Raw genomic sequence first — 23,904 nt, 5'->3', positions numbered from 1 at the left:
CTGCCCAATGGACGTGCCGGCCCTGTGGACCGGCAGAAAATTTCTGAGGACCAGCACCGGTCCATGGACCGACGGTTGAAGAACACTGCTCTAAGGATTAGATATATATATATATATATATATATTACATTGGTGAAAATGGAGAGTTGATAGAAACAGGCGGAGGCTCATACTGCAGGAAATATGGCAAACAGGCAGCTATTATTGCACGCGATGGCAGTGCCCAGGTAGTAAAACCTTCTGAGATGAAGTGGTAGATCTGGCATGGGAAATTTTGGAGGCATAAATGATATGGACCCCAAATGTGCTTACGAAATATCCAAGAGCAGAGGTTGATAAGTTTTTGTACAAATATTAGAAGATATTTCGAGGATGATCATGATTTCTGCCTAAGAACAGCATTCGGCATGAAATCCAGAAGCTTCCTAGGACCAAAAAGCAGAGAGGAGGAGAAGACAGAGTTATTGCAAAGATTGACCAGCGAGGTGGGGAAGGGGGGCAAACAAAGCTTCACTATTACTCTTTGGGAATGCATGGTGGTTGGTACAACGTAATGAAGAATGTGGTGATGGGAGGGGAAGCAATGATACCAAATATGCCGGGGGAGGGGGAGCGCGAAAGGAGATACAAATTATTAAAACATGTTTAAACAAAAAGATGAGTTTTCTACAACTGGCCTACAGATGGAACAACTGTAGGCCAGATGTCTAACTTTTTGAAGTTGAAATTTTTTTAAAATCTAGTGTCACACTGTCAGACCACCAGTGCCTCAATACCCTTATTTCTAGAACTTTCTAGAAATAAGGAAAGCCATTGATTACTAACTCCACTGAGGTCATAACTGTGGAATGCGGCATCATGGTGAGATGCATTCCTTTCAGTTAAAACCCAAATTGTATAGTTCAGCAGAATACGAAATGGGAATAATTGGACTTTATGGAAAAAGGATGTTTACCACATTCTCAGGAAGACCAGTTGCAAAGATCTTACAGCTTCTCTCTGAAAGAACGAACAAAAAAAACGTATGAGAACAGACTGGTAGACAGTTAACATAGTAAATGACGGCAGATAAAGACTCGAGTGGTCCATCCAGTCTGCCCAACCATACATACTCCATAGATTAATTTACTTTAAATGGTCCTTTTTCTTAGATATTACTGGGCCAGAAACCCAGAGCTCTGCCCAGTAGTATGCTTAGGTTCCATCTACTGGAGTCTCCATCAAAGCTCACTCCGGCCCATCTTAACCATCCCAGCCATCGAAACCCTCCCCAGTCTGTCCTCAACTGAACGTCCATATACGGGACACGGGCCATGCAAACCTGGCCTTAGTTCCTTCAATGTATATCCATTATTTTCTGATTAGAGATCCTCTTTGTTCATCCCTCGCTTGTTGGAACTCTGTCACCGTTTTCTTCTCCACCACCTCCCTCAGGAGCGCATTGGGTATTTTGAATCCCCCCCTCCCCTCCCCCGAGTCCTTTCTTCCAGCAGTTCAAAAGAAAACTGAGCCAGGACACCATTACCGGCTGTGCAACTGCTCCAGAAGCTCCTTACAGAATAAATTATGCATTAGATTTACATCTCTTTGTGCTGAACCCACAAAAGCCAGCAGCAATGAGGTTCAATCACTCCTTACAGGTACGCTTCAAGAGAAGGGGGGGGGGGTCCCTGAATACTGGAGTGGGGAGGGGCTAAAGAAAACCCACAAATGATAAAGAAAGTTAAGGATCAGCACTGGTTTCCGAGGAAGAGCCCAACTTACAGAAAAGAAAGTTGTACACAAATGCTACACTCAACCATAATATAAGCAACGAAGGGTGGGAAAGGAAAAAGTTCAGCCTTGTATTTTTAATGGACACACTGGATGGACCGTACAGGTCTTTATCTGCCGTCATTTACTTTGTTACCTGGCAGAAACCCAAAGAGTAGCAACATTCCAGAGCTGAGATTGTGATGTCATAATGCCTCATTCCACCAATGCCTAAGAGCTAACTTCATCAGTGATGTCACAAAGGCTTGATTGTCCTATACCTGGCTCACATAAGAATTGCCTTACTGGGACAGACCGAAGGTCCATCAAGCCCTGTTTCAAACAGTGGCCAAGTACCTGGCAGAATTCCAAAGAGCAGCAACATTCCAGAGCTGAGATTGTGATGTCATAAAGCCTCATTCCACCAATGCCAAGAGCCAACCTCAGCAGTGATGTCACAATACCTATACCTGGCTCACATAAGAATTGACCTACAGGGACAGACCGAAGGTCCTTCAAGACCAGTATCCTGTTTCCAAGACTGGTCAACCCAGGTCCCAAGCACTTAGCTAGATCCCAAGTAGTAAAACAGATTCTGTGCTGCTTATCCTAGGAATAAGCAATGGATTTCCCCAAGTCATCTCAATAATGGCCTGTGGACTTCTCTTTTAGGAAATTATCCAAACCTTTTTTAAACAACACTTCTTATTCTCAGCTTCCACATACACATATAAGCCAACTGGGTCATCCATTGGAAGCTCCAATGTTTTATAGCCTCTTGGGGGGAAAAAACAAATTTTCTTACTCAGCAGTGTTTTGGTTACAGATTAATGTCTCATCTGCTCCTTATGTTGTACTGCCTTTTGCTGGAGCACATTTCCCCCAGATATCTCGTGACCAACCTTGGTGTAGTCTCCCGGTGCTCATGTTCCTTAAATATGAAAGAAACAAGCTCATGGCTAAGACTGGATTTGGTCTATCTCAAACCACAGCAGGGCCAGAGCAGCATCTGCAATCACTTTGATACCGAAAATCGGGGTACAACTTGGGTTTTTCAGGAAAAACAAGAAGTTAATAAAATACTCCTGTTTCATACTCGATTCAAGGGGAAAGGACCTCACCAAAAGAGCCAAAAAAAACCCCAACCACACACATCTCTCCAGGTTCATGCACGTGGAATTCAGTCCCATTTAGACTCCTAGCAAAACCCCAAAATCAAAAAGAAACATTGGCAACTAATCCCCTCTTTTACTAAGGTGTGCTAACGTGTCCACAGACTAACATGCACGCGTTAAATCGGTTAATGCCGAGGATTTACTTGATATTTTTCAGCTTATATATTTTTTTCTATTTTAAGCAGAAGAAACCGATGAGTTGCAGGTATTATGGAAATACAAGCAGACATTTTGGCCAGATGTCGTTCATTTCTTTGAGCTATGGAAGGGAGTTTTGATTTAGTTCACCCCTTTTTAACAATATCTCAAAGTGAGCCACATTCAAATAAACACGGTATTTTCCTGTCGCTGGAGGGCTCACAATCCAAATTTTGAACCCAAGATCGCAAATAAATAAATCCTACCACTGTTAATTATTTTATTAAAATTTAAATACCACCTTTTGAAAGAAATTCACCCAAGGCAGTGTATAGCAAGAGTAGACCCAGAATCAATTGCAGCAGTAAAAATATTTCACACTCCCCCCCCCCCACACACACACACAGTACGGCATAGGATTCTACTTATGATGTCAGCACATTTGAAGCAGGCTTCCTTTGTCTGTTCTTAAAATGCGGTGGCCAAAACACTTGGCCCTCGTTCAAAGCTGTCAGTCCACAGTCGCACAAAGCCCAGAGACTCCACGCTGTTGGGGTTGTCCAAGGCCCGCTTGAGACTGCACGTCTGGAGGTGCATCTCCTTGCTCATTCACTGCCATTTCTGCAGAACGAGATGACAAAGTTGCTGACTTGATACCAACATTACCATATCTTTATACCGCAAGGTCGGATACCAAAGCTTCACTACTGCTGAGAGCAAAAAGGGACCTTCTGGTCTTTCTATGCCCCTCAGACTGGGAGCTACTGTACTGTATCTATTTATGTATGTAAATCCTATATATTTGTATAGGATTTAAGGGTTTTTTGTTTTTTTTTACAGCCGATTCATTTTTTGTGCATTCTTTCCATTGCTAATGAGATGATTCTGGAGGCCGCATTATCGCAAGGATGTGCTGAGACTGGAGTCGGTCTAGAGAATGGCCACCCGGATGGTGCCGGGACTCAAGGATCTCCCGTACGAGGAACGGCTAGATAAATTACAGCTATACTCACTCGAGGAACGCAGAGAGAGGGGAGACATGATCGAGACGTTCAAGTATCTCACGGGCCGCATCAAAGCGGAAGAAGATATCTTCTTTTTTAAGGGTCCCACGGCAACAAGAGGGCATCCGTGGAAAATCAGGGGTGGGAAACTGCGCGGTGACACCAGGAAATTCTTTTTCACTGAAAGGGTGGTTGATCGCTGGAATGGTCTTCCACTTCAGATGATTGAGGCGAACAGCATGCCTGATTTTAAGGCCAAATGGGATTGACACGTGGGATCTATTCACAGAGTAAAGGTAGGGGAGGGTCATTGGGGTGGGCAGACTGAATGGGCCATGGCCCTTATCTGCCGTCTATTTCTATGTTTCTAATGTTTGCAGGGCTTCACACCCTTGCCATTAATGACACTTTGCCTGATCCACCCTGATTCAGTGGCCTCTGGAAAGGAATATCAAGAAGTCCTGCCAAACAGCTACAGTCATAACAGGAAATATTCAAGGCCTTTGCCAAATACTCAATATTGGCTATGGCCTAAAGGAAAGGGGGAGAAACAAGGAGCATGCTGGAGGAAGAACTACAATCCAAAGACTTATTTGCCTAAACATACATTCAGCATTCTGCTTACGCCTTCTGCAGGTTAACACCCAAAACCGCAACAGCTATGCTGCCCCCAAAGGAGCGGAGAAGACAATTGGTCACTGTGTCAGGATGTACGTCCCGTCACGGAGACCCGAACATTCTAGAGAGAAGCCTCTTAGAGGAAAAGCATACGAGAAGACCATATGGCTCCGATGCTAGGTCTTGGGAGTCTTTCTTTCATATTCGGTTGGGTCAATAGAGCCCTGTCAGTGGGTGGTAGTAGTTAGTTAAGAGACGGCCACATGGGATGTGGCAGGAGGGCGAGGGGGGAATCAATACCGACCTATACCAGCTCATGGAGACTCCTGAACAACTCCATTTTGATTCATCAACTACTCTGAGTTGAACAGATTTGAATACTAATTTGCATATGTTTTCCCACTGAGAGAACTGCTACTGAGAAGGTCCTTTTTGCTGTGACGCTTTTGGGTTTTCCAGGGTGGACAGCTTCTGAAGTAGACCTTGGGAACCGATAATGAAGCCAAGAGACTATATTTTTGTTTAAGGGGTTAGTAGTCTGTAGTGGAGTCTTAATTTAGATGCTCAACATCTGGGTTGAAGGGTGGGGAGCGAGTACTGTTCACAATCCCTGTAGGAGATGGAAATCGAGAACAGCTTTAAGTGATCAAAAAAGCGGGATTGAAGCTGCTTCTAAAAGAGACCTGAATCCTGCTGCTCAGATCAGCACCGACCAGAAAAAAAAAAAACAAAAAACAACAGGTCTGCCTAGCTTTTTCCCCATTTTTTTTCCTATGGGCACAAATATGCCCACAAAAAATGCTGTGTCAATGAGTCCGCCCTCTCCCCCTCCCCGACGAGTTATCCCGGTATCAACAAACCAGCAGAAGGGATGGCCACTCCCTCCTGCCACTACAATCCTGCACAGCCCCCCACAAGGACCCCCTGAACCCCAAACCCCCTTCCCCAAATATCAACAGGAGGGATGCCCACTCCCTCCTGCCACGGTGACTCCCCCTCATGCCAGCCCCCCAACCGTCCCCTCCCCTTCCAAAAAAAGATTTTTTTTTAAATCGGCAGGAGGGATGCCCACTCCCTCCTGCCACCAGATGCTCCCTCTGCGCCAGCTTTCCCCCCAAACGGCACCTCCCCTTCCATAAAAATTTTTAAAAAATTGGCAGGAAGGATGCTTACTCCCTCCTGCCACTGGATGCTTCTCCGGCCCTCTGTGTAGTGTCCGAATCTATGCTGCAGAATAAGAGTTTACTGTTACTTCTAGCTGAAAGTTTGCAGAACAGACTCTGTTAAAACAAAAAGGGCAAAAAACTTTTCAAATAAGAAAACAATAACCGTTTGCTTTTTACGAGCAACTCGTCCAACCACTATCTAAAGTATAAACCACTCTGGAATAAAACAGAGAAACAGTTCTAGACCAATGACCAAAATATTGCTTGTGGAAGGTGCTATTAGAAGGTGCAAAACGGAAACAGGGGAGGGAAAAAAAATCTGTCATAATGGAGACAGCATTATTTCCATCAAAAACAAAAGCTATTCTCTAACCTTTTCAGCAGAACGGAGCCGACGGCTTTTGTGTTACCCCCAGGCCCTAATATCCAAATACTAGAAGACCGATTCCTGAACTGCCAACACACCGACCCCCAGGTAATCAGTAACCAACCCGTCAAGATTTCAACCAACTCATTTCTGATGCACGCAAAAATCCAACACCCAACAGGCATTCCATATTTAAATCCGTTATGCAGTTGCATTAGCTAAGCCAGTTTTCACATCCATTATAGTACAAGAAACAGTTTTGCAGTGAAATCTAGTTTTGTAAGTTAATGACACTTCTTGAATGCTACATCAACAATGAAACCTTTTACAACATCTACAAGGAAGGCGTAACTTTTCATTGCTAAAGCAGAGCAAAGGATTCCTGACTTCCCATGCCTTAGCGCAGCCGGGAATGCCAGCGTCAAATCACAAAGCGGTTAGATGGAGGTCATAACCTTTAAAAATGCAATTTCTAAATTATACAACACCAAGTGCTAAATGCTAGTGAATGCAGAGGTCCAAAAGCACCAATGTAATGTATTCTCTTTAAACTGTATTTTAGTCAGTAGATGGTTTTAACATTTTTGTACACCGCATAGAACAGGGGTGTCAAAGTCCCTCCTCGAGGGCCGCAATCCAGTCGGGTTTTCAGGATTTCCCCAATGAATATGCTTGAGATCTATTTGCATGCACTGCTTTCATTGTATGCTGATAGATCTCATACATATTCATTGGGGAAATCCTGAAAACCCGACTGGATTGCGGCCCTTGAGGAGGGACTTTGATACCCCTGACCTAAAGCCTTTGAAGCCTTCAAAATCATATCTACTTCAGGGGGTCCCTTCCCCAATAAACTTTCTATAAGATTTATACAGTACATCCCTATTTATTTTGTTATTAGGTTCCCCAAATTTCCTGCCTGACCAATGATCTGTTGGTACCCCGGGTAGATAAGAGGAAAGGCTAAAGAGGTTATGGCTCTTCAGCATGGAAAAGAGACAGCAGAGGGGAGATATGATCAAAGCCTACAAAATCCTGTAGTGGAGTACAAATGGATCAATTTTTCACTCCGTCAAAAATGACAAAGACTAGGGGACACTCCATGAAATTACAGGGAAATGCTTTTAAAACCAATAGGAGGATGTGGTATGAGCGGATAGCGTAGCTGGTTTTATGAAAGGTTTGGACAAGTTCCTGGAGGAAAAGTCCAGAGTTTGTTATTGAGAAAGATATGGGGGAAGCCTCTGCTTGCCCTGGATCGGCAGCATGGAATCTTGCTACTCTTTGGGATTCTGCATGGAATCTTGCTACTCTTTGGGATTCTAGAATGTTGCTACCATGTTGGATTCCAGAATGCTGCTGTTCTTAGAGATTCCGCATGGAATCTTGCTACTCTTTGGGATTCCACATGGAATCTTGCTACTCTTTGGGATTCTAGAATGTTGCTACCATGTTGGATTCCAGAATGCTGCTGTTCTTAGAGATTCCACATGGAATCTTGCTACTCTTTGGGATTCCGCATGGAATCTTGCTACTCTTTGGGATTCCGCATGGAATCTTGCTACTCTTTGGGATTCCGCATGGAATCTTGCTACTCTTTGGGATTCCGCATGGAATCTTGCTACTCTTTGGGATTCCGCATGGAATCTTGCTACTCTTTGGGATTCTAGAATGTTGTTACCATGTTGGATTCCAGAATGCTGCTGTTCTTAGAGATTCCACATGGAATCTTGCTACTCTTTGGGATTCTGCATGGAATCTTGCTACTCTTTGGGATTCCACATGGAATCTTGTTACTCTTTGGGATTCCGCATGGAATCTTGCTACTCTTTGGAATTCTAGAATGTTGCTACCATGTTGGATTCCAGAATGCTGCTGTTCTTAGAGTTTCCACATGGAATCTTGCTACTCTTTGGGATTCCGCATGGAATCTTGCTACTCTTTGGGATTCTGCATGGAATCTTGCTACTCTTTGGGATTCTAGAATGTTGCTACCATGTTGGATTCCAGAATGCTGCTGTTCTTAGAGATTCCGCATGGAATCTTGCTACTCTTTGGGATTCTAGAATGTTGCTACCATGTTGGATTCCAGAATGCTGCTGTTCTTAGAGATTCCGCATGGAATCTTGCTACTCTTTGGGATTCCGCATGGAATCTTGCTACTCTTTGGGATTCTAGAATGTTGCTACCATGTTGGATTCCAGAATGCTGCTGTTCTTAGAGATTCCACATGGAATCTTGCTACTCTTTGGGATTCCACATGGAATCTTGCTACTCTTTGGGATTCCACATGGAATCTTGCTACTCTTTGGGATTCCACATGGAATCTTGCTACTCTTTGGGATTCCACATGGAATCTTGCTACTCTTTGGGATTCCACATGGAATCTTGCTACTCTTTGGGATTCCACATGGAATCTTGCTACTCTTTGGGATTCTAGAATGTTGCTACCATGTTGGATTCCAGAATGCTGCTGTTCTTAGAGATTCCACATGGAATCTTGCTACTCTTTGGGATTCCGCATGGAATCTTGCTACTCTTTGGGATTCCGCATGGAATCTTGCTACTCTTTGGGATTCCGCATGGAATCTTGCTACTCTTTGGGATTCCGCATGGAATCTTGCTACTCTTTGGGATTCCGCATGGAATCTTGCTACTCTTTGGGATTCCGCATGGAATCTTGCTACTCTTTGGGATTCCGCATGGAATCTTGCTACTCTTTGGGATTCTAGAATGTTGCTACCATGTTGGATTCCAGAATGCTGCTGTTCTTAGAGATTCCGCATGGAATCTTGCTACTCTTTGGGTTTTGGCCAGGTACTAGGGATCTGGATTGGCCACCTGAGGATTGGTTTGACCTAGTAAGGCTGTTCTTATGTGGAAGCTCATTTTCAAAGCACTTGAGACGCACAAAGTGTTAACCTATGGTAGTGTGTGTGTGTTTAAGTGCTTTGAAAATGAGCCCCATATTTAATCACATAACACACAAATGCCTTTCTGTTATCTCTGCAGACACTGTGCATTTTTCCCTGCTTCGGAACTAGATACAACTGCTTTCCTCTAATGAGGGGGGCGCGGAGTGGGGGGGGGGTTGAAGGGAAACTAAAGAAGAGAACTTGGTTACCAGGAAATATTTCCATTATAGTACACCAGGAGGACCTGGAGGAAGAAATGGACAACAGCAACAATCAAACTGCCCTCCCCTCTCCCCCCCCCCCCCGACCAAGGGACAGAGAATGCTAGAGAAAAGTCACCCAAAAGGCAAAATTAAGATATGAAAGTACTCACATTATTTGCTACTCCCCTGCCGCAGGGCTGCGATTCTGCCAGTTCATGAATGAAATCAGGATGGATATGTCCCATTTGTGAATTGTGCCCCCACCCCACCCCCACTCTGCCCATGATCAACCTATTTACCATAAGACAGGTTTGAACATAACCAAAATACAAGTGTGCTTCAAAAGCATGCTGGCAAGCTAAAATTTCAAGTAGTAAACACAGAGAAAAAGTAAGTAAAATTACAGATGGATCTTTGAGGGGGGGGGGGCAGGTTGGTAATATTTTTAAAGTTTCTCAGCTCCCTGGTTTCCAAACAATTTTCCCTGCACATTAAAACTACCTGCAATGACATTCAAGTGTTTTGGTCAAGTTTTCATTCCAGTGTTGTTTGTTCCTCAGGAATAACGCAAATAAAAGTAGTTTTGCACAAGAATGCCACTGGGACTTCCTTCGGGTAAAGCGAGGGCAGCATTTCTCTGGCTAAAAATGCCCTGGGTGAGGGGCGGAAAGGGTGGCAGGATGCCTGGCCTGCTAAGTTTGCTCTGGCTGCATAATTAGGGACCCATAAAAACCGCACATCTGGCAGCGAAAACAAACGTTTGGCTCAATCGCAGGCATTGGTACCACTTTCAAAATGATTGGGGGAGGGTGCAAAACAAATGATCCGTTCCTAGACACAAATGAGGATATTCAGTATGGGGGGGAGAGCTCAGGACCCAAAGAGCTGGAACCTATCATGACAGGCACCAGATCCCAGAAATTACTTTTATTTTTATCACTGTCCAGGAAAAAAAATAAAACAAAGTTTGCCTGTCACAGGACAACACCCAGGAAAACAGATCTCTGGAAAATCTTTAATTACCCTGTGAATGTAAATAATGCTACACTTTACTATACATTCAAGGGGTGGGGCTCACAGAATTTACAAATGCCTTGTTCCTTCTTTAATCCATCCTGCTCTACGACAAACATTCCATCCTCTGTATAAGGCCAAATTATACGAAGCGCACAACAGCCGACTCCCCCCAAATAAGCCAGCTCCTCTCCCCCCCCCCTTTTATTTAGGGACCAAAAAGGGTTCTCTCCCCCCCCCCCATCCGCCTCCTTTTCTGCCAGCCCTGGCTGCTGAGGTTATTTCTCGGGGAGTCGGGAAAGCCATCAAATAGCGCAGCTGGAAAACAGCTGTTCAGCAGCTGGAAACCCCCCCCCCACCGCCCCCAAGAGCGACTGGGGAGCCCCGAGCCCCCTCCCTTCCAGCATGGGAGCTCAGCTCAAGAGGCATTGCCCCCCCCCCCGCTAAACTTTTAATGCCCACATCGCAAAGCCCTTCTTTCCAGGGGGGGGGGCGATCTCCCCCTCCCTCCTTCCCCCCGCAGCTGCGACTCACCGAGAACCTCTCGACGTCGGGCGCAGCCATCGTCCCCTGTCGGCGATCACCGTAGCGCGAGCCGCCTGCAACCTCCCGGCCGGTCGCCGCTGCAATCCCGACGCTCGCTCAATCCAATATGGCTCCGCCACTTCCTGGATCCTCCCATGTGCAGGCGAGCGGTGGCCTCCTTAGGAAAGCCGTGGCCCGGGCTGGAGCCGCCCCCTCTCTGGGGCAACCGAGAGGAGTTAAGGCGAGCGATCGCCGCTGGGCTCGTTTAAGAATGAAACGGATGAAAGCTGCTCAGACGTTAGGGGGGGAAGGAGGGACTGGTTTGCAGACGGAGGAAAGGATTAAAGGGAACCGAAGGAGCAGCTCAGCTTCACAGACGTCACTGGCTTCCAAAAAAATCCTCCGGAAAAAAAAGCACCTCGGAAATAACCCCTCTTAAGTGGACCCACGTTTCGTGGCTCGGTGATCACTTCTTCAGGGCAAAAAAGTGTGCGATTTGTTACTTCACACAAGGGAGTGATTTTGTGTCAAGCAACAAATTGTACACTTTTTTACCCTGTTGCCCTGAAGAAGTGGTTACGGAGCCACGAAACGCGGGTCCACTTAGGAAGGGGGTTATTTTAGGAGTGTTTACATGGTTGCTTTGACCAATTGATCTTGTGGGATGCAACACATTACACACGTTTATGCCCTGAAGTGGTCACTGAGCCACAAAACGCAGGTCCACGTAGGAGGTCCACGTAGGAGGGGTTATTTTAGAGGTGCTTACATGAATGCTTTGACCTTTTTTTCCTCTAACAGTATTCCGGAGGTTTTTTTTTTTTAAGCCAGTGATGTATGTGAAGCTGAGCTGAGCTGCTCATTTGGCTTTCTTTAATCCTGAGGCTTTTTTCCTGCCCCATTCCTGCAAGCTCTGTCCTCATCTGCAGAAGCCTGGAACACTTTAAAATCTTAAGTAGCAACATTCTAGAGCTCAGAGTGTGATGTCATAATGCCTCATTCCACCAATGCCTAAGCTCCGTCCTCATCTGGACAAGCCTCAAACCCTTTGAAATCCTAAGTAGCAACATTCTAGGGCTCAGATTGTGATGTCATAATGCCTCATTCCACCAATGCCTAAGCTCCGTCCTCATCTGCACAAGCCTCAAACACTTTAAAATCCTAAGAAGCAACATTCTAGAGCTGAGATTGTGATGTCATAATGCCTCATTCCACCAATGCCTGAGCTCCCTCCTCATCTGCACAAGCCTCCAACACTTTAAAATCCTAAGAAGCAACATTCTAGAGCTCCGATTGTGATGTCATAATGCCTCATTCCACCAATGCCTAAGCTCCGTCCTCATCTGCACAAGCCTCAAACGCTTTAAAATCAGAAGTAGCAACATTCTAGAGCTCAGACTGTGATGTCATAATGCCTCATTCCACCAATGCCTAAGCTCCGTCCTCATCTGCACAAGCCTCAAACACTTTAAAATCCTAAGAAGCAACATTCTAGAGCTGAGATTGTGATGTCATAATGCCTCATTCCACCAATGCCTGAGCTCCCTCCTCATCTGCACAAGCCTCCAACACTTCAAAATCCTAAGAAGCAACATTCTAGAGCTCAGATTGTGATGTCATAATGCCTCATTCCACCAATGCCTAAGCTCCGTCCTCATCTGCACAAGCCTGAAACACTTTAAAATCCTAAGTAGCAACATTCTAAAGCTCTGATTGTGATGTCATAATGCCTCATTCCACCAATGCCTAAGCTCCGTCCTCAGCTGCACAAGCCTCAGATGCTTTAAAATCAGAAGTGTTTGAGGCTTGTGCAGTTAAGGCAGAGCTTACAGGAATGGGACAGGGACAGCGACAGCAACAAAACTCGCGGGAACGGGGAAATTGAGTTCTTGCGGGGACAGGGAAAAATTTGTCCTCATGTCATTCCCTACTACTTAGTAACTTCATAGAGCTAATCTTAATCTTTATAGCAGTGATTCCCAACCCTGTCCTGGAGGAACACCAGGCCAATCGGGTTTTCAGGCTAGCCCTAATGAATATGCATGAGAGAGATTTGCATATGATGGAAGTGATAGGCATGCAAATTTGCTTCATGCATATTCATTAGGGCTAGCCTGAAAACCCAATTGGCCTGGTGTTCCTCCAGGACAGGGTTGGGAATCACTGCTTTATAGTTTAATACATATGATGTGATTTCAATTTTATAAATTAAATAATTTAAGTCCTCAACTTACATTTTGAAAGTGTCAAAGTTCCAAAGGTACACCAAAATCATCCACATAAGAGCCTTAAAGGACCTAGACCACTAGGGATACAGGACCCAACACGGTCCGCGTTTCGACAAAAAGTCTTCTTCAGGGGTCCCTGGGAAACAATTGTGTGGTGAGCCAGAAGTGTTTTTTGCATATGGCTCTCGAGGACCAGAGTTCCCTACCCCTGCCCTAAGCACTGACTATACATACAATTAAATACCCGTGAAGGTTTAAGGGCATATCAGTTAGGTTTATTCAATTCTCAACAGAGGCTCAGAAAGATTAAAATGCAACTCCTTTTTATGAACCTGATCAGTTGAACTTTTTCCTTGAGGGTAAAGCAGGGGTCTCAAAGTCCCTCCTTGAGGGCCGCAATCCAGTCAGATTTTCAGGATTTCCCCAATGAATATGCATTGGAAGTAGTGCATGCACATAGATCTCATGCATATTCATTGGGGAAATCCTGAAAACCCAACTGGATTGCGGCCCTCAAGGAGGGACTTTGAGATCCCTGGAGTAAAGCAACTTAAAGAACTTCAGAGGCTTTCAAGGAATCTCCCAACCAGGCCGTTAATTAATTCACTCCAACTGCACTCTGTAATGTGATTTAATTTTGAACTATTCCCTGAAAACCAACTTCCCTTGGATGTGATGGATTCTCTCTCCTCATATTGTGGACTATAATTTTAGTCACTAATGTGGAATTATTTCATAATTTGATTTATTTGTTTCCTATTTCAATTGTTTATTTCCATTTAATTGTTGTTTAACAATTTGTAAAATAATATAGATAAATATAAAATGCAACTCCTTCCTAGTGAGCTGAGCTGTGAGTGCTCAGGTTTCACTGTTCACGTTTTTAAAGTATTTAAGAAAATGCAAAGTAAAGACATCAACTTACCTTTACCATTCTTTATTTTTAGCCCATTTCTGTTAGGTCACAGAGCTGCACTAGAAACTACTAGAGAAAAGCGTATAAAACCTTCCCGTTTCCTGGACCTGCGCAGTGGTGGGCGTGGCTTTACCTGGCCCCACCCCACAGGTAGAGCTCCGCCCAGCAGAGGTTCAGCCTCAGGTACTAGAAGAAACTAGTGGAGAAAAGCGTATAAAACGTTCCCGTTTCCTGGAACCTGCGCAGCGGTGGGCGTGGCTTTACCTGACCCCACCCCGCAGGTAGAGCTCCGCCCAGCAGAGGTTCAGCCTCAGGTGCTGCAAATCCCAGGAGTCTCCTGCCTCGCCGGTTCCCCCCACCACCACCTTCTCCCAGGTCGGATCTCCGCCGAAATCCCAGCCCGGAGGTAGCAGGTGATCGCCGCGGCATGGCCGTCACCCAGGCCGAGGTGTTGCACTTTCTGCTGGAACAGGACGGGCGGGTGAGCAACGCCGACCTGCTGAGAAGGTTCAAGACCTGGCTGCGGTCTCCCGACCCCGCAGAGCAAGCCAGCGTCAGGGAGCTCTTCAAGAGGTTCGTCAACAGCGTGGCGACCGTGAAGGACGAGGACGGGGTCAAGTTCGTGGTGCTGAAGAAGAAATACTGGCACCTGATGCCTGCTCTGAATGCTGGGGAGACAGGGGGGAGCCGGCATTCCTGTCCTGGAGCTGCTGCCGAGGACGAGCTCAGTGTCCTGCAGGCTACAGCCCAAACGAAATCTGATAGCCTGGCCGGACAGTCCCTCCAGCTGCAGCCTGAGATGTGCCCTTCACAAGACGCTGTTTCATCAGGAAGTAAAGGGACAGCAGAGAACTGGCATTCATCCAGTGGCACAGAACATACCAAAGACCACTTGGCTGAAAATGCGGAGGAATCCTTGGTTGATGAACATTTGCAACCTGACATTAGGGAGCCACGAGAGTCTGTTCTTGCCCTCGTGGCACGCATTGACCCTTCAGGACCTGTGCCTAATCCCCTAAGCCTGACCAAGGATGGCAGAGATCGTGGGGAGCTGGGTCAGAAGCCTCACATGCTGCCAGTCAGATGTCCTCAGCCTCCAGCCACTGCCAGGGACCTTGGAATCCCGTCCGGAAGGGATATGGAAAAGAAAACGTTGAGGCCATCCCTCTTTTTGGAACCACTTCCGCCCAAGTCCCCTCATATCAAGAGAAGACAGTTTGATGAATCGAGTTCCAACTTCCCCAAGTCCCCACATGTCAAAAGGATGTTCAAAACCTTGAAAGTGACTGAGGAAAGCAGGTATTCTGATATTGTCCCTCTGGATACCACTGAACATGAGTGGCTAGTGAAAACTACTTCTGGCCACTGGAGCCACCACCTCCATGGACTCCTCCTCAGTGACGTTGGTTTGGCAGAGAAAAGAGATTTCATGACCGGGTTCACGGCTCTTCATTGGGCAGCCAAGAGTGGAAATACCGAAATGGTGTCTTCAGTAATTGATATTGCCAGGAAAAGTGGCAGTAACTTCAGTGTCGATATTAAGTCCTATGGTGGCTACACCCCACTCCATGTTGCAGCCATGCATGGGAGGGAAGATATTATTTTTATGCTAGTCTGGCATTACAATGCAAGGGTTGACCTTAGAGACTACAGTGGGCGAAGACCTTTCCAATACTTAAAGAAAGGGATATCCCTCAAGGCTCGAAGTGCACTGAATGACCCTCGGGCTTCTGACCACATCGAGGAAACTATCCCCATCAAAAGAAATTCCAAAGTTGCTTCGTCAATTCTGGGCTCTACCAGCACCTTTCTTGGCGTCTTGTCCGACGACGTGGTTCTTCATGACTTGGCAAAAGGCTTGAAGAAACCACCTTCCTTGAACAAGCTGTTCACCGTATCTACAGGTGCAAAGAAAAGACCAAAATTAAGAGGTTCCTTCCCCTCTGTTACGTCTCTTACTGAAGAAGTGGAGGCAGAGAACAAGGAGGCCCCAGAAAGACCAAGAACTATTTCTGCCGCCTTCAGTCATTTAGGCTCCGTCTAGGGCAGTGGTTCTCAACCCTGTCCTAGGAGACCCCCAGCCAGTTGGGTTTTCAGGATATCCCTAATGAATATGCATGAGAGAGATTTGCATATAATGGAGGAGACAGGCTTGCAAATATGTCTTATGCATATTCATTAGGGTTATCTCGAAAACCCAACTGGCTGGGGGGGGCCCCCAGGACAGGGTTGAGAACCACTGGTTTAGGGTATTTTTTTATTTTTTTGTAATGGTCTTTCATACTAAGATTTGAGAAAGCAGAGGTAGGGTGGGAGGGAAGGGGTAAAACACGGACCTTCGCGGATCTAAACCCGCACGTCCTTAAAAATCTGAGGTCCCTGCCGCTTGTAGTTAGTTTCTGGCTCTGACAGACCTCGGTGACAATTTAGCACTGACGGATCCGTCTCAGCATAGGGAGGGGAAAGTATTAGGATCCGTCAGCGCTACAATGTCACCGAGGTCTGTCAGAGCCAGAGACTAGTGCTAGTGCTGGAGCGGCTCTAAAACGAATCCTTTAAACTGGTTTCCTGCAGCCCCAATAAATCGGCTCTGACAGACCTCGATGACATTGTAGCGCTGACGGATCCTAATACTTTTCCCTCCCTATGCTTAGACAGATCCGTCAGCGCTAAATTGTCACCGAGGTCTGTCAGAGCCAGAAACTTAACCACAAGCGGCACGGACCTCAGATTTTTAAGGATGTGCGGGTTTAGATCCGCGAGGTCCATCAGGTCCGCGTTTTACCCCTTCCCAGGGTGGGATGGTAGAAGGTTGTAGATTTCATATCCAGCATTTATAATGAGATTTATTTGGAGGTGGATTAAATCTGATGTCTGTTAATAGTGGACACCTAGTGGCCTTAATTGCAGATTTGATTGCAGGATAGTTAGAGGTCATTGAGCCTATGGAGACATTTAAAAAACGTCACATTCTGTAAAATTGCTTGAAAACTGTTTTTTGTGATTTCATGAAAGCTGCGACTACCATTTGGAACAATATTTTGGGCGATGTCACTTTGAGCAAACTTTCAGCCTGTGTGCATTTGTTGACTAGCTGTGGAACTTTGAACTATGTGTCGCTCTTGCTTCTGCACTGGGTGGGATCGCTGTTTCGAATGTACGGTACATGCCCTTCTTTTTCCTACTAAATGCGGTTTTCACAAGCTTGTTGACAGAAGGGAATTGAAACATGAAATGGTGGGGTTCAAAGAATGCACACATCCTGAACGACAGAAGAAATTGGGACTTGGGCATTACGGTCATTCTCTGCAACTACAATATTTTAATTGCACAGGGCCAGTTGAATATATCCCCCACCTCCCCTTTTACAAAACCGTAGCGGTAACAGCTCCGACGCGCGTAGGAATTCTATGACCGTGCTACGGTTTGGAGAAAGGGGGGGAGGGGATAGTAAAACCCTCCCCCCAGGGCACAAAATAGGGGAAAATGCATTTCTGAAAAGAATCAGTCCATACTGCTGTGAAAGACCGTCACTGAAAGCTTTGTCTGCCTTTGCTGGTGGGGGAACATATTTCTACCCCATTCGCCAACACATGCATTGCCCTTTCTAAAACACCTTCACTCTTGTTTTTTCTATACAGAGTATCTTCTAATGCAGGGGTGTCAAAGTCCCTCCTTGAGGGCCGCAATCCGGTCGGGTTTTCAGGATTTCCCCAATGAATATGCATGAGATCTGAAGATGACGGCAGATAAGGGCCATAGTCCATCAGGTCTGCCCACTTTATTGACCCACCCCCAAGTCTACTATCCTAGGGATCCCACTCCTGGTGACAGGTTCCCTTGTATGCTAATAGATCTCATGCATATTCATTGGGGAAATCCTGAAAACCACGACTGGATTGCGGCCCTCGAGGAGGGACTTTGACATCCCTGTATCTAATGAGAGAAGTCCTGACAATGGGTTTTCTGCATGTGACATGAACTCCAGGGGAGCTACATTAAAAAAAAAAAAAAAAAATTTCCTGAAAAGTTCCAGCAGAACTGTTTGCGGTCGCCTGGTATTTATTCCAGCGTTGCATTTTACTCTGCCTTGCTTGGAATAAACAGAGATGTTGCATCTCACAGGAATTGTGTCCGGATTGCTGGACTCTGAAACCGCATGCATGGATTTTTCCTAAGGGCGGTCCGAGAGACATTAGTTTGCAACCAGGGCCTTAAGCCAAGACCAGACGTGCAGAATCTGGGTGAGGCAAGGTCAGAGGCTGGGAGACCAATGACTCGACCATGAAAGAAGTGCTGACGTGCAGCTCGGCTAACACAGGGCTTGTTGAATTAAAGTGCTATTAAACGCGGTGATCGTTAATCATTTTCGTACGGTAGTGATGTGCTGTAGCTAGCATATTGTGTGGGTAATTATACGCCTTAATGGATTTCTCTATTTTAATTCCTATGAAGATGAAGGATGGAATAATTAGACACATAGAAACAATGATTTGTTTTTGGTTTTTAAATATATTTTTATTGAGAATGGCAAATAGCCCAGACAGCGAAATACAATCAATGAAAAGCAATACAGGAAGAACAGTAAGGGCAGGAGAAATAACAAGCAGGTACATGCGCCCCCCCTAAGAAAGAGTCCGTCCAGAAGCATGGCAAAGTCCAACAAAAAAGGGGACAACAGGCGAACCCGGACCCATGGTACCTGAAACCAGCACCGAGCCAGACTAGAGGTTTTGTGTGTGTGTATTGAGGACTGGTTTTATCAATGAGTTACAAACCCCAAAAATGCCAGGGACACGGGTTCAAATTTCACCCATTCGTCTCTTTTCTCCCAATGGTTAATCATGGCAAACTCTTATTTTTTTTCTATTGAGTTTAATACATTAAAAATGTATTTTTTTTTTCTTTACTATTTAAATGGAGTTCCTTTCATGACTTTGACTGAACTATGTTGTTAACCGCTTTATATAAAGATTTTTTAATAAACATAATACTTCTTTCTCCCCTTCGGAAGTCTTGCTCACAATTATTCACTATAGTGTTTCCTGCTCCTCTGCATTCGATGTTTGCTATAGTTTAGACTTTTTATTGGCAGTGCACAGCTATATCAATTTGATTGTTACATAACAATTTAACCCCCCCCCAGGCGCTATCATAATTTAGGGGGTCAGAGAAATATAGCTTGATTTGAGGGTAGGAACTTCAAATATAACCCCCCCTTACTACGCTACTTTAGGGGTTTCTACTGTGGCCCGGGGCGCTAAATGCTCCAACACTTATAGGAATTTGATGAGTGTCGGCACATTTAGCGCTGCGGTAGTGAAAAGGGGGCTAGTATCTTTTAAGATGTGATGGTGATTTTTTTTTTTTGTATGTCCGTGTTTTCAGAATATTAATTCCTCCTGGAGGGTGTAGTGATGGCATACACTAGATCCAGATGTGCCTGCGCGTCAGATTTGACTCCCGGTGATCAGAATGATCCCCTCCCCCCCCCCTTCTCTCATGGTTTTCTTGGCAAGATACAGGAGTGGTTTGAGGAGGGGGAAGAGAGGATGTCAAAATCTTAAATCTTGCCCTGTTCATAGGAATGAAATGAAGGAAAACGTAAACTGTGGCTTTACCGTTCGCATGAAATAAAAAGGATGCATCAGGACGGAAAAAAGGAGGTTTGGTCCACGGTTGCATTAGTCAAATACTAACGTACATGCAATGTCCTGTTTGTAGGATGCGGTAGGTTACGCTAATTATGTGCTGTGGAGTAGAGAAATGTTTCCCTGCCCCCGCGGGAACTCATTTTCCTGTCCGCGAGTTCTCTTCCGGTCCCTGCCTCATTCCTGCAAGCTCTATCCTCATTTGCACTAGCCTCAAAACACTTTAAAATCATAAGTGTCCAAGGTTTGTGCGGTTAAGGCAGAGCTTACAGGAAATGGACAGGGACAGAGACAAAACTGAGCTCCAACAGGGACAAATTTGTCCCCGTCATTTTCCACTGTGTAGCATGAATTCAGCCAGACTTGCTTCATGTCCGTCTATGGGGCCCACAGAAAGATGATCTTGGAAATGTTTCCCAAGACATCTTAACAGAAATGCGGTAGAATGCTAGCCGCTGCGGAGTAGACAGTGTGGACATGGGAGTGGACTCATATGCTCCCCCCCCCCCTCCCCAAGAAAAAGCTAGGAAAATATTGAAAATCCCACTGGATGGTGGAAGGACTCAAAAGAGGAGGCTCAGAAAGGGGGAAAGAGGTTACACAATGAAAGGCTTGCTTCTTTATTCCCACAGTGCCAGGCTCATGCCCTCCCCCCCCTCCCCGTTTCTACATATTGTGCCTAGGTTTGCACGCCTAAATTTGAGCAGCCTCCCGAGAGGTGTGTGCAAATTGATTAATGAGCTTTGAATCTTCAACAATTGTGTGCTAACAACCTACTGTTGAAGCTAATTGCCCTCCCCCCTTAAAATATGCACACACATCTGGCTGAAACCAGGAAATATTTCTTCACCGAAAGGGTGGTTGATCGCTGGAATAGTCTTCCACTACAGGTAATCGAGGCCAGCAGCGTGACTGATTTTAAGACAAAATGGGATCGTCACGTGGGATCTCTTCACAGAGAAAGGTAGGGGAGGGTCATTGGGGTGGGCAGACTGGATGGGCCGTGGCCCTTATCTGCCGTCAGTTTCTATGTTTCTATTTTTCTGTAAGAAAGGGCACTTAAACTCCCATCATGCATCTCGCAAAAGGGAGTGTGGCTAAGGGAGGGGCACAGACGTGTCGGTCTGTCAGAGCCATTCCGAAAAGTTGCCCACAGGGTTCTAGAATACTGGGTAAGCGTGGCCAACTTGGGCGCCAGCATTTCGGCAGGCACAAGTTAGGTACAGGAATGGCGTAGGGAATGTGGTGGGGGGAGGACGGTCTGCCCCGGGCGCCATCGTGGCGGGGGCACTGGCACCCATCCTCCTCTCTGCCCCCCCCCCCCTTGCCTCGTACCTCTTTAATTTCCCTGGCATGAACAGCATCACAAACTCGCTGCCCCCGTCGGTGTCGACACTCTCTGGCGTCGCTTCTGGGTCCCGCATCTAGGAAGTGACGTCGGAGGGAGAGCAGGTGAGACATGGGGGAAAATTAAAGAGGTGCGAGGGGTGGGGGCAGGGGGGTTTGGGAAGGATCGGGGGAGGCGGAGACGAGGATGGGGGAGGGGCGCCATTTACCCTCACTATGCCATTGCATGTAGTTTTCATGGAATCGCACTTAGCACCAGCCTTTTCCAGGGACCATTTTCAAGTGGCATTTATACAATCTGGGTAGGAGGAAAGACATGAGCGATTGCACAGGCTCAGAAGGTGACGATCCATCTTTGGTAGATCATTGCCGAGAGTGAGGTGGGTTGCCAGCAAGGGGCACTTTTTCAGGGGTTAAAGGCAGGCAGTGGCAGGGCACCTTTGTTGGGTGTCATCTGCAAAAAAGGCAAATCTTACCCGACAGCCCTTCAGCAATATCGCTTGCAAAAAATGGTGAAAAGAACAGGCCCAAGAACACCACCGGTAACATCCCTTTGCTCAGCACAATCTCCATTAACCCTCCACTACCCTCTGTCACCTTCCACTCAACCAGTTCCTGACCCAGCCCGTCACTTGACTAGATAGTAAGCTCCATGGAGCAGGAACTGCCTCTATGTTATGGATCTGTACAGCAGTTTGCACCTCTAGTCGTGTCATAAAAATAACGTAGAGCCAGTCTGCATCTGCGGAACAGACAGGACTGAATCACCCTACAAAGATAGAGACATCTCTTCCCCTAATTATTATTATTATTTTTTATAGTAAATTGTGAAATGGACTCGGCTAGTATCCTGCAGCCCAGTGGGTCCATAAGAAGCCTTACCAAGTGATGCCCACTGAAGCCACCCAACCAATTGGGAACTAATTATTGTGGACACCTGGTGAAAATAAGATACTTATTCTGAAGGGCTCCCCTTCCATCAGGCCTTGGTTGTTCAAGCTTTTGTACTTACCTACCCTTCGGTCCTTTTAGCCACACACCCAGAACATCTGGAAAACATGGATGCCTTACCCAGATGTTCCACCTCTTATACATACAAAAGGACAAGATCTTGTTTTTCATGCTGCTGCTCATTCATTTCATGCAGCCAGAGGACATCCCCCCTCCCCCTCCCCCTTGAAATTCACGTGGTGGCAATGGTGCCCTCTAATATGTCTGGAGCTAAAACTGCTTTATAAGTCTTTTTATTCTTAAAAACAGCATTTCCAGCTTGGCAGAACAGGCCTGGCGTGAGGGTTGTCGTGTTGCAGAATGTTATTTCGGGAGAAATAAAATCTTGCTCTTGGCTTGTTCACTTTGCTTAACCTTACCTTGTTCAGAGGATGGGGGATTACGGAGCTGGAAAGATTTAAATCAAACCCTGGCAAAATCTCACACCTTTGTAACAGTATACCATGTGGTGTAGGTCCCAAAAACCGATTGCAAATTCTGCAAGATCCAGTCTGAACAAAAACAGAGCCGATCACGATGATGAAAATATAAACAATGTTTATTAAAACACTCCTATTAGTCTAACATAACCACGTTTCATCTCCCCACCCCCTTGGGCTACATCAGGGACTGAATCACCGTGTAAAATAATGAAATACATAAATAAATACATAACTATATGGATAAGAAGACCACATGAGCTCTACTTAAAATCAATTTGGAGTCAAATAAATTGTTTATTAGAAAATCATGTGGCATTATCCTATGATACAATATTATTTGGCATGGAGATGAGAACTAAGATCCCTACTAGGGTCAGAGGAGGAAAGAGGGGATCCCTAAGAGAGTCAATCTGAATAAATAGTCACTAGGTATAGACTTAAGAGGAAGGGACAGTACGGTGGGCAGACTTGATGGGCTATAGCTCTTTTTCTGCCGTCATCTTCTATGTTTCTAAATATCCTCTACAAATAATAAATTATTGCTCATTTTGACAGGAGTTGCCATACAACAAATAACACTTCATTGGAAAAGTTGGAATAGATTGAACTTTAGTTTTTGGTGGAATTCAGTATGCCATATTTATAAAATGGAAAGAACATTAGCCATTCAAAAAGGGAACTTTAATAAATTTCAGGATGTGTGGAGGCCATTATCAGATTATTGTAAAGAATGGGTGTATAGTTTTCTTCCCTGATTAGTACAAATGGAAATTGGGCAGGGGGAGGGGGTATTTATTATTGGAAAATGTTTTTATGAAATATAAAAGGATGGGAGGGAAGGGGATAAATTTAATTTGATAAGATTAATTGTAGAATTTCAAGTGATATATCTATGCTAAAATGTTAATACCAATGTTGATGTACTTGATGTAAGTTATAAAATGAATAAAGAATTATTATAAAAAAAAAAAATTATTATGATATAGAACATAATCCATTGCTTCTCAGTTTAAAAACTTTTACCTACCCAGAAAAAGCTAATCCAAGATCTTATTAATCTGGCAGTAACTGGTTGTTTCTCTTTTATCAGGCAGGGAGAGCCAGACAGCCACAACTGTTCAGATAACTCGCCCAGCGCTTACACTGTACAGCGCCCCTCCCCCCCCCCCGACTCGCACATCACAATATTTTTCAACTTAAGTTTCAGCCACCGCAACTTGCAGCCTGCCTCCCCCGCGCCTGAAATGTCGGGATCTGGTCTCGCTTGAACTTTTTCATATTCTTTGCTTTTCTTGGTAACGTGTTCCATATGTCTGCTATTCTTTGGGTGAAATATCTCTGCCTGAATTCTTGACAGCCTCCCAGTTCTTCATTTTTAAGCCGTGACGTCTGCGTTCAGAAGGGGGTCCTGACTTCCCTCTTGCTGTTAGAAGCAGCTTGTCTAGTTTCTGT

At 45.4% G+C, this 23,904-nt stretch overlaps 2 protein-coding genes across 8 annotated transcripts in view; one reads left to right on the top strand and one right to left on the bottom strand.

Moving 5' to 3' along the window:
* The window catches only part of SEPTIN8 (septin 8), a 78,356-nt gene extending 64,176 nt beyond the window's left edge, over positions 1–14,180 (bottom strand). Inside the window, exon 1 of one of the 7 annotated variants that reach the window (XM_033927349.1) lies at positions 14,031–14,180. In XM_033927349.1, the coding sequence (XP_033783240.1) occupies positions 14,031–14,039 (9 nt within the window). In that variant the 5' untranslated portion in view covers positions 14,040–14,180. Of the gene's footprint in view, positions 1–10,886; positions 11,300–14,030 lie in introns of those variants that run through there. The other 6 variants (XM_033927350.1, XM_033927348.1, XM_033927347.1 and 3 more) reach the window with 6 other exon arrangements.
* An 80-nt stretch (positions 14,181–14,260) lies between these two features.
* On the top strand, positions 14,261–16,167 carry SOWAHA (sosondowah ankyrin repeat domain family member A). The gene has a single exon (XM_033927345.1). It carries the CDS (start codon positions 14,449–14,451, stop codon positions 16,063–16,065), a length of 1,617 nt encoding a protein of 538 aa, XP_033783236.1. The 5' UTR covers positions 14,261–14,448; the 3' UTR covers positions 16,066–16,167.
* The last annotated feature ends 7,737 nt before the right edge of the window (positions 16,168–23,904 follow it).

The sequence above is a fragment of the Geotrypetes seraphini genome, chromosome 18, assembly GCF_902459505.1.
Source record: "Geotrypetes seraphini chromosome 18, aGeoSer1.1, whole genome shotgun sequence".
Taxonomy (NCBI): domain Eukaryota; kingdom Metazoa; phylum Chordata; class Amphibia; order Gymnophiona; family Dermophiidae; genus Geotrypetes; species Geotrypetes seraphini.
The sequence above is the reverse complement of the archived record's forward strand: the minus strand, read 5'-3'. Positions and strand labels throughout refer to the sequence as shown.